Source organism: Palaemon carinicauda, chromosome 3, assembly GCF_036898095.1.
Source record: "Palaemon carinicauda isolate YSFRI2023 chromosome 3, ASM3689809v2, whole genome shotgun sequence".
Lineage (NCBI taxonomy): Eukaryota > Metazoa > Arthropoda > Malacostraca > Decapoda > Palaemonidae > Palaemon > Palaemon carinicauda.
This window is the reverse complement of record NC_090727.1, coordinates 64,050,283-64,065,282: the sequence shown is the minus strand read 5'-3', so window position 1 is coordinate 64,065,282 and position 15,000 is coordinate 64,050,283. Positions and strand designations below refer to the sequence as shown.

Here is a 15,000-nt window from a genome sequence, read left to right as displayed (position 1 = left end):
TTCATGTCTGTTGTGACGGGTACCCACTCCTGAATCCGTGTGTCGATGTACTTTGGAAGTTTGGCAAGAAGTACAGGCGCTGACCCAATCCTTAGCATCCTTAGAAATGCCGTGCCAAATGAACTTTGCTTTCAGCAGGTGTGCAGTAGAACGGCACGAGGGATGTGAAAGGCCGTGAATGAAATCAAACACCTTTCGGCGCATGGGAGCAGGAATCCAAGGTCGCGGTCTACCAGTACTGACGTCACAGAGGAGGGTGGTGTTGGAGTCTTCAAGGGGAAAGTCTTCCCAACGGAGGGACGTGCAGGATGTCCTACAAACTTGATACTCTGGATCCTGTCGTTGGGCTTCAGCCATGGCGTTGTAATCCAATCCCAGTTGAACGGCAGCCAACGTGTTTCTTGACAGGGCATCGGCAACGGGATTCATTTTCCCAGGGACGTATTGGAGGGTGCAATTGTATTCAGCCACGGCTGAGAGATGTCGGCGTTGACGGGCGGACCAGGCGTCAGACTGTTGAGTGAAGGCGTGCACCAGAGGCATGTGGTCTGTGCGAATGACGAAGGGCGTACCTTCTAAGAAATGGCGAAAGTGACGGACAGCCAAGTGCACCGCCAGCAATTCTCGATCGAAGGTAGAATAACCCGATTCTGCCTTGGACAGTTTTCTGCTGAAGAAGGCCAATGGGCGGGGCGAGCCTTTGACCACCTGCTCGAGTACTGCACCAATAGCGACGCCGCTGGCATCGGTGGAGAGAAGGAGAGGGGCGTGTGGGATAGGAAAAGTGAGAGCCGCAGCAGTTGATAGGGCCTTCTTTACATTGCAGAAGGCTGCTTCTTGAAGGGGACCCCACTTCAGGTCCTTCGGCTTGCCCTTGAGGGAGGCGTAGAGGGGAGCAAGAGTGGCGGCAATGGCTGGCAGAAAACGGTGTTAATAGTTGATCATGCCCAAGAATTCCTGCAGAGCTTTGACGGTCGAGGGCACGGGGAAGTTCTGAACGGCTGTTACCTTCTCAGGGAGGGGGTGGACACCTTCAGGAGTGATGCGGTGCCCTAAGAACGATAATTCGTTGGCGCCAAAGGTACACTCGTCATACCGGACTACAAGGCCGTTTTGTTGCAGGCGGTCGAGCACGATGCGCAGGTGACGGAGGTGTTCCTCTTTTGAGGAGAAGAACACAAGTATGTCGTCCACATAACATACACAGAAATGGAGGTCCCCTAAGATGCCATCCATGAGACGTTGAAACGTGGCCCCAGCATTACGAAGGCCAAAACAGGAGTAATTGAAGGTGTATGTACCAAACGGAGTGGTGATGGCAGTCTTAGGGATGTGTTCTGGGTTCATTGGCACCTGATAATACCCCTTCAGGAGATCGAGCGTAGAGAAAACCTTTGCTTTGTGCAGGTAGGAGGTCACGTCGGCAATGTTTGGGAGGGGGTAGTGATCCGGTTCTGTTTGCATGTTCAGGCGCCTGTAATCCCCGCACGGACGGAGGGAGCCGTCTTTCTTCAGAACGATGTGTAAGGGTGACGACCATGGGCTGGAGGCCATTTGGCAAAGGCCCATTTCCTCCATTTCGACGAATGTCTGTTTGGTGGCTGCCAATCATTCCGGTGCCAGACGTGTGAATTTTGCGAACACTTGGGGTCCCGTCGTCTTGATATGGTGATAAATACCGTGCTTGGCAGGAACCGTGGGCGTTTGGCGAAGTTCTGGACGGAAAACTTCCAGGTACGACGTGAGGAGGTGGGCGTAGGCATCCGTGGGTGCGCTAATGTGAAAAGCGAGGTTAGAGGGGGCGGGATGAAGAGGTGTCGACAAGTACGAGTCTGCGTTGACCAATCGTCGGTGGGCGACATCGACCAGAAGGTGGAAATGAGAGAGGAAATCCGCACCGAGGATTGGTATGGTGACGTCAGCAACGAGAAACTTCCAATTGAATTTACCATTTCCGAACGATAATGTGAGGTTCTCGTAACCGTAGGTGGGTATCGCAGATCCGTTGGCAGCTACCAAGCGGACGTCGGCAGATGTAGACAGACTACGTCGTGTCTTGAAGAGTTTCCTTGGCAAAAGAGAACGACAAGCACCCGTGTCTACCAAAAATCGCACGCCAGTTCCTGCATCCTGTAAAAAGAAAAGATTAGAAACACGCCCCGAATCTGAAGTGGTATTAGCAAAACTGCGGCGGATGGGAGGTAGTAAGTGGCTGTAGAAGTCGTTTGTTGGTGCGCGAGCGATTGGTGGGTGGTGGGCGGCTTTGTCTTTGCTTCGGCACGTCACGGTGTGGGCGTGTATGTCCTACGGCATTCATGTCAGCTTCAGTTGACGTTGAATAGGCATCCTCTTCGTCAGGGTGGAGGCGTTGATGGAGGTCTTGAAGTGGCTGACTATAAGGGCGTCGGCTTTGGTCATCAAGTCCTTTATGGGTAAACTATCGACATCGGGTATGGCAGCGTGTATAGGTCCGGGTAAACGGCGTATCCAAAGGGCACGAAGTAGGTTCACCTCACGAGGAGAGCCGTCTGCGGCAAGTTGAAGGCGAGCGATACTGGTCATTTCCCTGAGGGCAAGCGAAGCCCTTTGGTCCCCCAACGGTTGTTGCGAGAGCTGAAAAAGCTTTGCTACACGGGCGGCTGGCGACGGCGAGTACTGCTGCAGAAGGTATGTTTTGAGGGCGTCATATGCTATTGGCGTGTCTCCTTGTTCACAAAGCCAGTCGGATACTTCCGGGAAGGTGTCCTCGGGTATCGCCGCGAGAACATAATCTGCTTTGATGGTTGAGCAAGTCACGGCGTTGATGCGAAACTGGACTTCTGCGCGCTGAAACCAAGCAAATGCTTCTCCCCTGGCGAACGGTGAAAGTTTCAATGGGGCGGCCGCAGCGCCAACTGCTGTAGTACAGTCCGCCATAGTACTAACGATGGAGGGGCGAGGGAGGTGGGGGTGGAAGGCAGTGGGAGCGAGTCGACTTCCGGGGTCACCAATGTGACGGAGCCGAGAGAGGGTTATGAACTCAAATGCAGGAAGCAATCGACTGAGTTATATTATTGTAGAACACTCTCCTTATATACAAAACCTCAAGGCAACAGGACATAACAAGTTCACAAGACAGACAATATTACAGAGGAAAAACCAGACATGAATTTTCATGTTCGTTTTAGTGCGAGGGAAGAGCGAAGATACAAGCATAATATACACAAAAGGAATTATGTACAATTGTGTGAAACACAGTTGGTACACTGTCTACATTTCTTACCTACTGTGAAACCAACCACAATAGAATTTTTGCCATTTACATATGATAATTATAATTGGTTCTAAATACCCTTTTTTATAGTGTTTTAATGATATTTCTATATTTTAGTATTCGATTAATTACTCAAGTACCATATGTGGACATGGTGAAGGGTAGATGGAGATGGTTTGTGAATGCTCTTCGAACTCCCCAAGAGAGTATAGTTCACCAAACGTTTAACTATGCTCCGAAAAGCACCTAAAGAGTTGGAAGACCCAGGCCTACAAAAGTGAGGACTATGAAGCGTGAAGTAGGAGATGATGAATGGAGAAGTATTGATTTAAAAGCTTAAGATAGACACGAATGACGAAATCTAACCGAGGCCCTTTGCGTTAATAGGTGTAGGAAGAGATGATCAATAAAATATTCTATTTATTTTACAGCAAAACTAATCTCGTAATTATCATAATTTACATTTTAAGAGGGGTTATTTACATAAAGGGTATTTTGTTGAATATTCTCATTTCCATTTAGAATACGATAAAGATTTACTTTTATAGAGGAAGGCCTAGTCTCCTTACCCCCTTCCTTGCCCAATTTTAAAATGCTATTCTATATTAACATAAACTTCATAAACATTAGAGTCTCCATCTTGAAAACGTTTTCCAATTCCACGAAAATATTGCGAATATCATTTCATAGATTCCAATCTGTTGTTTCATTAGTATGACTTAAATAGAAATGGATTCAATCTGTTTATATCATATATGATTTCAGCTTAGAAATAAATGTGTCTCATGGATTTCAGGCTGTCTCCATAACCCGGATTTAACCCATATTATTTCGCATAAGTTCGAGGTTATATTACAGATACGTAGACATTTTGTAACGTATCTGAGTCTGCAATTATATATTAAACTAGCAGTTTTGTTGAACCCAATCAAATAAAAGATTATTCTCTGATACTAGTGTCCACGACCCGTCATAAAAGACAGCTAAATATTTACATATGCACACACATGAAGATTCAACCTTTCTTACTCCCTCCCCTTTTTCTGACTACTACATGGCAGTTTGGGAAATTTGTGGGAAATTGCCGTTTCAAGGGCGTTATCATTCAACACAAATATAAATATATATATATATATATATATATATATATATATATATATATATATATATATATATATAGAAATATTCATCATCATCATCATCATTAAATACTAGTCCACTGGAGAACGAAGACCTCAAACAAGTCCTTCCACCAGCAAACCTCTTTAGTTCGTCAATCCATCGTCTTCTCTTCATGCACCTGCTTCTTTTACAACATCTAGGGTCTCATTCTGTTATTCTTTATATATGTATATATATATATATATATATATATATATATATATATATATATATATATATATATATATATATATTTATATATATATTTATATATATATATATATATATATATATATATATATATATATATATATATATATATGTATAACCAAACACCCTCTTTATCATATAATAGTGATTCCCTACGAATTTTCTGATGGTCTAAATCTCGAATACTCGCGAATTTTCTGATGGTCTAAATCTCGAATACTCGCGAACTTTCTTATGGTCTAAATCTCGAATACTCGCGAACTTTCTTCTGGTCTAAATCTCGAATACTCGCGAACTTTCTGATGGTCTAAATCTAGAATACTCGTGAATTTTTTATTATCTAAATCTCAAATACTCGTGAATTTTCTTACGGTCTAAATCTCGAATACTCATTAACTTTCTTATGGTCTATATCTCGAAAACTCGCGAATTTTCTGATGGTCCAAATATTGAATACTTGCGAATTTTCTTATGATCTAAATCTCAAATACTCATGAATTTTCTTATGGTCTAAATCTCGAATACTCGCGAAATTTCTGATGATCTAAATCTTGAATAATCGCGAATTTTCTTATGGTCTACATCTAGACTACTCGCGAATAAATTGGTTTAAATCTCGAATACTCGCAAATTTTCTTATGGTCTAAATCTCGAATACTCGTGAATTTTCTTATGGTCTAAATCTCGAATACTCTTGAATTTTCTTATGATTTAAATCCCGAATATTCGCGATTACGGTCTCCTGTCCTTTTATTGTCACTTCTTATCTGAATTCCTTTGGCAAGAGTGAAATACGAGACATGTTTTCCCGTCCCAGAATCTTTTCCTAATGACATTCAAACATTTCTGTGTTATCTGAGGAGACCGAAACTGCCAAAGCATTTTGACATATCCCAGGATGATGCGAACTGGGGTTTTCCATTTCTCGAAGGAGGAAGCTTTTGGAATATCTCTCTCTCTCTCTCTCTCTCTCTCTCTCTCTCTCTCTCTCTCTCTCTCTCTCTCTCTCTCTCTCTCTCTCTTATAAATCGTTTCATACAGGGTTTACATTACGCCACGTAGACGTGTTTTGTTATAAAATTAGTATATAATTATATACTAAAATACGATACATGAATATACCCTATTATAAAATAAGTATGTTTTAGAATTATGCACCAAAATACCTTACATGAATAAATCCTTTTGTAAAATGAATATGTTTTTAGACTTATGTACTAAGGTACAATACATGAATATACCCTGTTATAAAGTAAGTATGTTTTAGAATTATGTACTAAAAGAAGATACATTATATCATGTTATAAAATAATTAAATTTAGAATTATGTACTTCAGTACGTTACATGAGCATAGTACAGAGACTTTGTCATTACCCATAGACTAGAAAACAAGGATTTGGTTGTGGAGTGTCCTTCTTCTAGATGAGCTGCTTACCATAACTGATGTCTCTTGTACCTTCAGAAGGGGAAATTAGGTACTGCATAATTACAGTGCAGTAGTTAATCCATATTTTTGGTAAATTTAGTTTTGAATCTGCCAAATGTGACTACAAAAGGAAAGAAACATATCAATCATTGGTATCTAATAATATATTAATATATATATATATATATATATATATATATATATATATATATATATATATATATATATATATATACATACATATAATCAAAGAATTTTATTTTACTGTTACTGTCCATAAAACTTGAAATTAAATGAAACTATTTTTCCAGTAGCATATAGAGTAAAAAAAAAATTATATCAGTTAAACCCTCCTAATAATTTAGTATTCTTATGATATCCATAAGGCTGTGTCCGGATAGTATTAATAGTAATTCTTAGAACTGTATAATCAACTTTACGATGTGCAAATTATCAAAAAAAAAAAAAAAAAAAAAAAAAAAAAAGCCGTTGCTATTCAAGGAAACATGAATAGATTCTACCTTTTGGGAATAGACATGTTTCTTATCACCAAAAACTTTACGCAGTTTTCTGATGTAGGACCCTTATCTCTCTCGAAGAATGTATGTCATGTATTTATTTCAAATTTATTTCATATGTTTTCCTTGCTTTATAAAAGCTATTTTACATAGAAATGTATGACCTTCATTTATGTCAAGGAATTTATGTTGTACACCTAAGTTCCATTCATTTCAAATACTTTTCTCGGTATACAAAATCTAATTTACAAATTTTATCTGTCAAGATCCTTTAATTGATAAATGGAATGTGTCTATAACAGTTTATGAACAAAATTATACTTTTCTCCCAATTTACTTCTCAGAACCTTAGTCAAGGAATTTATGAAGTTCACTTAGGTTCCATTGATTTCAAATACGTTTCTTGATGTATAAAATCTAATTTACATAGTTTATTTATCAAGATCATTTCACTGACAAATGAATTGTATCCGTACCATATCTCATGAACAAAATGATACTAGTCTCCCAATTTACTTATCAGGAGACATAATCATTACTCAAAAAATCACTTAAGGCACCACGAGAAATGTCTGTTGATAATCTACAAAATCCAATATGGCTGCCTCACCACGCAGCTGCCTCTCCTTGGATATCAAGGACTGAAATCGCCCTTGGAAGCTCCCCGGGTCTCTGGTCGCAAAGCATAATTGACATCTGTTGGAGAATATTTGCTATTATTATTATTATTATTATTATTATTATTATTATTATTATTATTATAGATTCTTTCTTGGGATTGTGCCTAGTGTTCCTATGATTATGGGTACAATTTTCACTGGCATGTCCCATATCCTTCTTATTTCTATTTTCAACTCATGATTATTATTATTATTATTATTACTATTATTATTATTATTATTACTATTATTATTATTATTATCATTATTATTATTATTATTATTATCATTAATACCTAAGCTACAACTCTACTTGGCAAAGAGAGATGCTATAAGCATAAGGGCTCCAACAGGGATAAAAAGCCCAGCGAGGGAAGGAAATAAGGAAATAAATAAACGATATGAGAAATAATTAGCAATTAATATGAAATTTTAAAAACAGTAACAGCATCAAAACATATATTTGATATATAAACTATAAAAGGATTTATAAAAGCCTCTTCAGCATAAAAACATTTACTGCAAGTTTGAACTTTCGAAGTTCTACCGATTCAGCTCCCCGATTAGTAAAATGAAGGTTTATGAAATTTTGGGCCAAGAATAAAATAGGTATGCAAGTGATAAGGGTAGGAACAGACATATACATAAATATAGATAAAGATAAATTTCATAAAAATAATTAATATTTGTATTCGTACAATACCCTTGAGACTGCCCCCTCTTCACCCAAGCTAGGACCAATGAAGACCAGACAATGGCTGCTGATGACTCGGCAAACAGACCTATAGGCTCCCCCCAAACTCCCCATCCTTAGCTTACAAGGATAGTGAGGTTGCAGTGACCAAAGGAACTAACGCATATGAGCAGGACTCGAACCCATGTCTGGTGTTCACCAGCCAGGGACGTTACTGCATTGGCCACCACAACCGTAATTGGGATTTATTTTAAAGGTTTTAAAACTTTTGAGACGAATTATATGAGCCAACCTTGATAGCTGAGTCTCCTTTGTTTTATATAATAATTGGCTGTATAGAGAAAAAGATAGCATCCTTGATTCTAATAGCATATATGATTAACATGTCATGATACAAACAATACTAAATTTCGTATTTAAGATTTCTGTATAATACAGTATCCTTTTTAAAATCAGTTTTAAGCTACAGGTCTTATTTCTCGCCAAATCTAGGAAAAAAGTTACCCCCATCAAAGCAACAACAACAACAACGAATGCAGCCTTTTCTAGGCCACTGCAGGACAAAACCCTCAGACATGCCCTTATACATGTCTGGGGTTTGGCCATTTCATCATCACACTGGCCAATGCAGATTAGTGATAGGCTTTTGTCTAATCGCTCACAGTAAACCAGCTTAGTATGGGTGGCCCTGACTAGTACAGCTTTGCTGATCGTGGAAATACGCAAATCCTTTCACCACGTAAAGGTATTCCCGCTCTAAGCAATAAAGGTTTAAATACACATTGAAGTAATGCATATAATTTCCAATACTGGATTCTTATTCCGTTCTTCCGACGCTCCAAGAGGCTAAAAAACTCGAAGTCATCATTATCGCTTCCGAATGGTTTGACGGCGACCTCGCCTTATTATTTTTCTAGGAAAATATTACCCCACACTTAATCATCATAGACTTAAATCCATATTGAACTAATACATATAATTCATTAAATTGAATTCCCTTTTACCGATTCCCCACTCACCTCTTTATGGCGCTCCAAAAGGCTCAGGAACTCGAAGTCATCATCATCGCTGCCGAACGGGTTGGTGAAGCTTTCGCCTGCTTTAAGCCACCCGATGAAGAAGAAGAGTTGAAGGAGAGAAAACACAGGGAAGAATACATTCGTGTGACCTTCGTATTGTTTCTCTGGGTTCAAGCTTTGCCCGGCAACGACAGAAGAGAAGAAGTAGAAGTAGACAATGATGGCTACGACCTGAAGAGATACAAGAGAACGTTGATTTACTGATGTAAGAAATTATTGTGGCTGTACCTTAACTTCAGATTGGTATTGTTGTCTGATGTTATAGTTATTATGTAAAAGAATATTTCGGAAAATTAGAGGATAACACTTTTTCAGTTTTTCATGATAATCTTTATTGTTTAAATATGACAGATCTTACCAATCTTAGGATATATATTTATTGATGATTACATATATACAGTCAAGAAATTTCCTTATTTCCTTTCCTCACAGGACTATTTTCCCTGTTCGAATCCTTGTGCTTGTGGTATCCAAAGATGATGATGGTAATAATAGTATGATGAATTTGGTCCCCAAGTTAGAATAACGGCAGCAAAAAAAGGGCTTGTTTTCTGAGTGCAATTTTTATAATTGGAATATCAGTTAGTGATAGTATCATTAGGTTTAAACTTTTTTGCCAATTATTAATATAGCTTAATTTTTGATAATAACAAGTATAATAATATATTGACTTTAGTCTCCTAATTAGGAAAAAGGCAACCAAAATATGACTGGTTTTTTAGTATTGTATAATCAAAATATCACATGATAATAGTTCTCACCTGGCAGTAGGCCAGAGGAGCACTGCAATCACTCCAATTGGACAGATATAAACATTTATTTTGAATACCAAGGATTTCCGTCATAAGGTCTAATTTCTGGTTTTGCGTGGCGATAAATTCTTCCCTCTGGGCCTTGTCAACTGTCTTGCAAGCCCACATTATGGGCATGAATATCTTGTCCACTGAAGTCCTTTCGTTGACTTTTTCTATGATCAGCGTCTCTTCTTCTGTGAGAAAACCTGTGAGAAACAACAGCCTCAGTATCATTTGATGAGAAGAAAATATTTCTTGAAATTATATCCTCAGATAAAAATTTTGAAGTTAAAATTAACTTATGCCACAGCATAAGATAATATGTAAAATTTATTTGAAATTATTGACCAATGGTGATAATCTATTTTAGTTATAACCTCAGAATAAATTATGAAGTTAAAATTAACTGATACCACAGCAAAAGAAAACGTGCTAAATTAATTTGAAAGTATTGACCAATGGTAATAATCTATTGTAATTATAACTTCATAAAAAAAAATGTAACTGGTACCGCAAGAATAGCCAGTTACCTATGCGATATATATTTGAAAACATTTACCCATATTAATAATCTACTGATTGAAAAGGTAGGAAAATATATGCAATAATACATATCAATTCTTAGGGCATTCCCTATATCTGACATACTAGCACCGTACATATTTTACCTTAACGGAGGCACTATTGGATTTATTTATGAGGCGAGGTACCATTAATGATGTAAATGAACTCCCAAAACAATACTATCATCTCCAATAGCATTAATGCATTTTGAAATTTCATTCAGATATAGAAATTAAGATAAGATATTAGTGATGTAAATAAACTGTACCCTTTCTTTCGATGGCAAAATGCATTTTGAAATTTCGTTTAGATACAAAACTGAAGATAGGAGAGTGATGTAAATGAACTCTACCATTTCTTTCTATAGCAAAAATGCATTTTAAAATTTCATTACGATACAAAATAGATGATAAGAGATAAATGAACTCTATTGTTTATATCAATAGCAAAATGCATTTTCAACTTTCATCTAGATACAAAATAGAAGATAAGAGATAAATGAACTCTATCTTTTATTTCAACAACAAAATACATTTTAAACTTTCATCTAGATACTAAATAGAAGATAAGAGATAAATTAACTCTATCTTTTATTTCAACAACAAAATACATTTTAAACTTTCATATAGATACAAAATAGAAGATAAGAGATAAATAAACTCTCGTTTATTTCAATAGCAAAATGCATTTTATACTTTCCTCTAGATACAAAATAGAAGATAAGAGATAATTGAACTCTATCTTTTATTTCAATAGCAATATGCATTTTATATTTTCATCTAGATACAAAATAGAAGATTAAAGATAAATGAACTCTATCGTTTATTTCAATAGCAAAATGCATTTTAAACTTTCATCTAGATACAAAATAGAAGATAAGAGATAAATAAACTCTCGTTTATTTCAATAGCAAAATGCATTTTATACTTTCCTCTAGATACAAAATAGAAGATAAGAGATAATTGAACTCTATCTTTTATTTCAATAGCAATATGCATTTTATATTTTCATCTAGATACAAAATAGAAGATTAAAGATAAATGAACTCTATCGTTTATTTCAATAGCAAAATGCATTTTAAACTTTCATCTAGATACAAAATAGAAGATAAGAGATAAATAAACTCTCGTTTATTTCAATAGCAAAATGCATTTTAAACTTTCATCTAGATACAAAATAGAAGATAAGAGATAATTGAACTCCATCGTTTATTTCAATATCAAAATGCATTTTTAACTTTCATCTAGATACAAAATTGAAGATAAGAGATAAATGAACTCTATCTTTTATTTCAATAACAAAATATATTTTAAACTTTCATCTAGATACAAAATAGAAGATAAAGATTTGAAATCAAACATGCATACGCAATGCTTCCCACCTTCCTCAATTAGGCTTCTTAGCGTTGGATATTTTTCCCTCACTGTAGGAGATATCTTTTGGAATGTCATGGCAATCACGGCATTAATATTTCGAATTACCGTCTCTCGAATTCTCTTGGATTCTTTTCCCTGAAAAGAAGGACATTAGGGAGTAATTGGATAGGATATTTCAGAATAAAAGGCCAAATAGGACTTCAACTTAAGAGAAACTATTTGCAATTAATTTGAATATTTATATCATTGGAGTTTCAGGCCTATATTTACATCAAACTAGTAATTTTCTACTTGATGTATAGTTGGATACAGGAATTACTAAACACCTCTGTATACATGAAAATAGGCCAAATAGAATTTTAACCTAAGAGAAACTATTTACAATTAAATTGAATATTTATATCATTTGAGTTTGTTTTTTACAACAAACTAGTAATTTTCTACTTAAAGTATAGATAAATAGAGGAATTACTAGACACACCTATAAATTTGAAAATGGGCCAAATAGAATTTCCACATAAGAGAAACTATTCGGAACAAATTTAGATGATTATATCATTTGAGGTTCAGGCCTATTTTTTACATCAAACTAGTTATTTTTTACTTAATATATATTTGGATACAGGAATTACTAGACACCTCTGTATATAGAATAATAGGCAAAATAGAGTGTCAACTTAAGAGAAATTATTAGTAATTAATTTGAACATTTATATCATTTGTGTTTTTTTTTTTTTTTGCATCATGCTAGTAACTATCTACTGAAATGTACAGACGGATACAGGAATCACTAACACACCTCTATCTGAGGATATACAACCAGTAACCAAACAGATAGTGTAGGGAGAGATGACAGAGGGTGGAGGGGGGGGGGGCTTAAAACAGTTACTCGCGACACAGTTAGGGGTTGACAGGATACATTTCCTTCGAACGAGGTGTACCAGGAATTTGTGTCCAGCTGTACCTTGGTAAACTAAGTAATTGGGTAGGAAATAACAGTATATATGATAATAGGCCAAATAGGAATTCAACTTATAAGAGTCTATTAGGAGTGAATTTGAACATTAATACCATTTGAGTTTTAGTTCTACTTTTTTACAAAACTAGTGACATTGACATTCATTTTAAAAATAAGAATACATTATTATTATTATTATTATTATTATTATTATTATTATTATTATTATTATTATTATTATTACTTTCTAAGCTACAGCCCTAGTTGGGAAAGCAGAATGCTATAAGCCCAGGGGACCCAACAGGGAAAATAGCCCAGTGAGGAAAAGAAAAAAAGGAAAAATAAAGCATTTCAAGAAAAGCAACAACAACAAAATAAATATTTCCTATATAAATTATAAAAACTTTAACAAAACAAGAAGAGAAATTGGATAGATTAGTAAGACAAAGTGTATCCTCAAGCAAGAGAACTCTAACCCAAGACAGTGGAAGACCATGGTACAGAGGCTCTGGCACTACCCAGGACTAGAGAACAATGGTTTGATTTTGGAGTGTCCTTCTCCTAGAAGAGCTACTTACCATAGCTTAAGAGTCTCTTCTACCCTTACCAAGAGGAGAGTAGCCCCTGAACAATTACAGTGCAGTAGTTAACTTTTTAGGTGAAGAGGAAATCCTTGGTAATCCCAATGTTGTCAGGTGTATAAGGAGAGAGTAGAATCTGTAAAGACTATGCCAGACTATTCGGTGTATGTGTAGGCAAAGGGAAAGTGAACCGTAACCAGAGATAAAGATCCAATGTAGTACTGTCTGGCCTGTCAAAGGACCCCATAACTCTCAAGCGGTAGTATCTCATCGGGTGGCTGTTGCCCTGGCCAACCTACTACCTACAGATTGAGTTTTAGTCCTACTTTTATACAAAACTAGTGACTTTGATATTCAGTTTAAGAATAAGAATATACAGTATGTGAGACTCACCTGACCCACGATGAGTGAAGCAGTGAGCAATGCTGCTTGATCTGGCCAAGGGATACTTTGGTAAACATCCCACCATCTCTTGAAGACGTTGGTCACGAAGAATCCCAGGACAAACGCGACGGGGACCAGATGGTTCATTTTTGAGAAGTAAATCACTACCTGTTCAAATATTCTGCAATGGAATGTTTCCTATTAATTTGGGGTGCCAGGAAATGATGCTATCCCTATGTTAATTCATCGTAATAAATGATTTTCTGGGTTAGTTATTTGAAGGGTTACTTTCTAAAGAGACTCTTTAGCTATGGTCAGCAGCTCTTCTGGGAGAAGGATACTCCAAAATCAAACCACTGTTCTCTAGTCTTGGGTAGTGCCATAGCCTCTGTACCATGGCCTTCCCCTGTCTTGGGTTAGAGTTCTCTTGCTTGAGGATACACTCGGGCACGTCTTGTTTTTCTTCCTCTTGTTTTGTTAAAGTTTTTGTAGCTTATATAGGAAATATTTATTTTAATGTTGTTGCTCTTCTTAAGAAATTTTATTTTTCCTTGTTTCTATTCCTCACTGGGCTATTATCCTTGTTGGAGCCCCTGGGCTTATAGCATCCTGCTTTTTCAACTAGGGTAGTAGCTCAGCAAATAATAATAATAATAATAATAATAATAATAATAATAATAATAATAATAATAATAATAATAATAATAATAATAATATCGATAAAATAAATCACCAGTTTATTAATTGATTAAAGTCTAAATTGGTCCGTGGCATAATCCAGAGATATGTTTTTTATTTTTCATATATCTCGAAAATAAATCACCAATTTATCTTCAAAGTCTAAATCAAGTATTTGCATGATTAAGAAATTAATTACCTTTCACTTTTCTAGTTCCCAACGGAAATGTATGTCAAGACCAGAAACTAAAAACTAAAGAATTATTTACAAGTTCTTTGTCATAATAGATCTGCATCATTGAGTAGACATCAATATTATGGAATTATACTATATTCCTGGTTTAATTTCTCTTTAATATAAATAAATCCTGATCCAAAGTATCCACAATAACTAATTATCAAGAGAGCAAATTGATTACTTGCTATCAAAAAAATGAAGACAAAAAAAAAGTGCAAGAAATAACTGTGTGGCTAATTCATCAAATCTCATGATCTTAAGCTTGTCTTTGTGATATTAAAACCAGTTTAAACCAATACATCTACATTCCAAACACCTGTCCACATGTCAGATGCACTTGCTTTCAGTTTATTTAAAAGATATTCTTCTTAAACTTAATCGTAAGCTTATCAATGTGTTCAGTTGTTGTCCATTGCTTTATAGATA

The 15,000-nt window shown here is 36.2% G+C and overlaps 1 protein-coding gene across 1 annotated transcript in view; it reads right to left on the bottom strand.

Moving 5' to 3' along the window:
• LOC137632187 (bestrophin-2-like) overlaps positions 1–15,000 on the bottom strand; it is a 53,106-nt gene that overhangs the window by 32,991 nt on the left and 5,115 nt on the right. The window contains exons 4-8 of the mRNA XM_068364069.1: positions 13,668–13,839; positions 11,741–11,870; positions 9,763–10,001; positions 8,942–9,172; positions 6,061–6,172 (exon numbers count right to left, since the gene is read on the bottom strand). Coding sequence (XP_068220170.1) covers positions 6,061–6,172; positions 8,942–9,172; positions 9,763–10,001; positions 11,741–11,870; positions 13,668–13,839 — 884 coding nt within the window. The remainder of the gene's footprint in view (positions 1–6,060; positions 6,173–8,941; positions 9,173–9,762; positions 10,002–11,740; positions 11,871–13,667; positions 13,840–15,000) is intronic.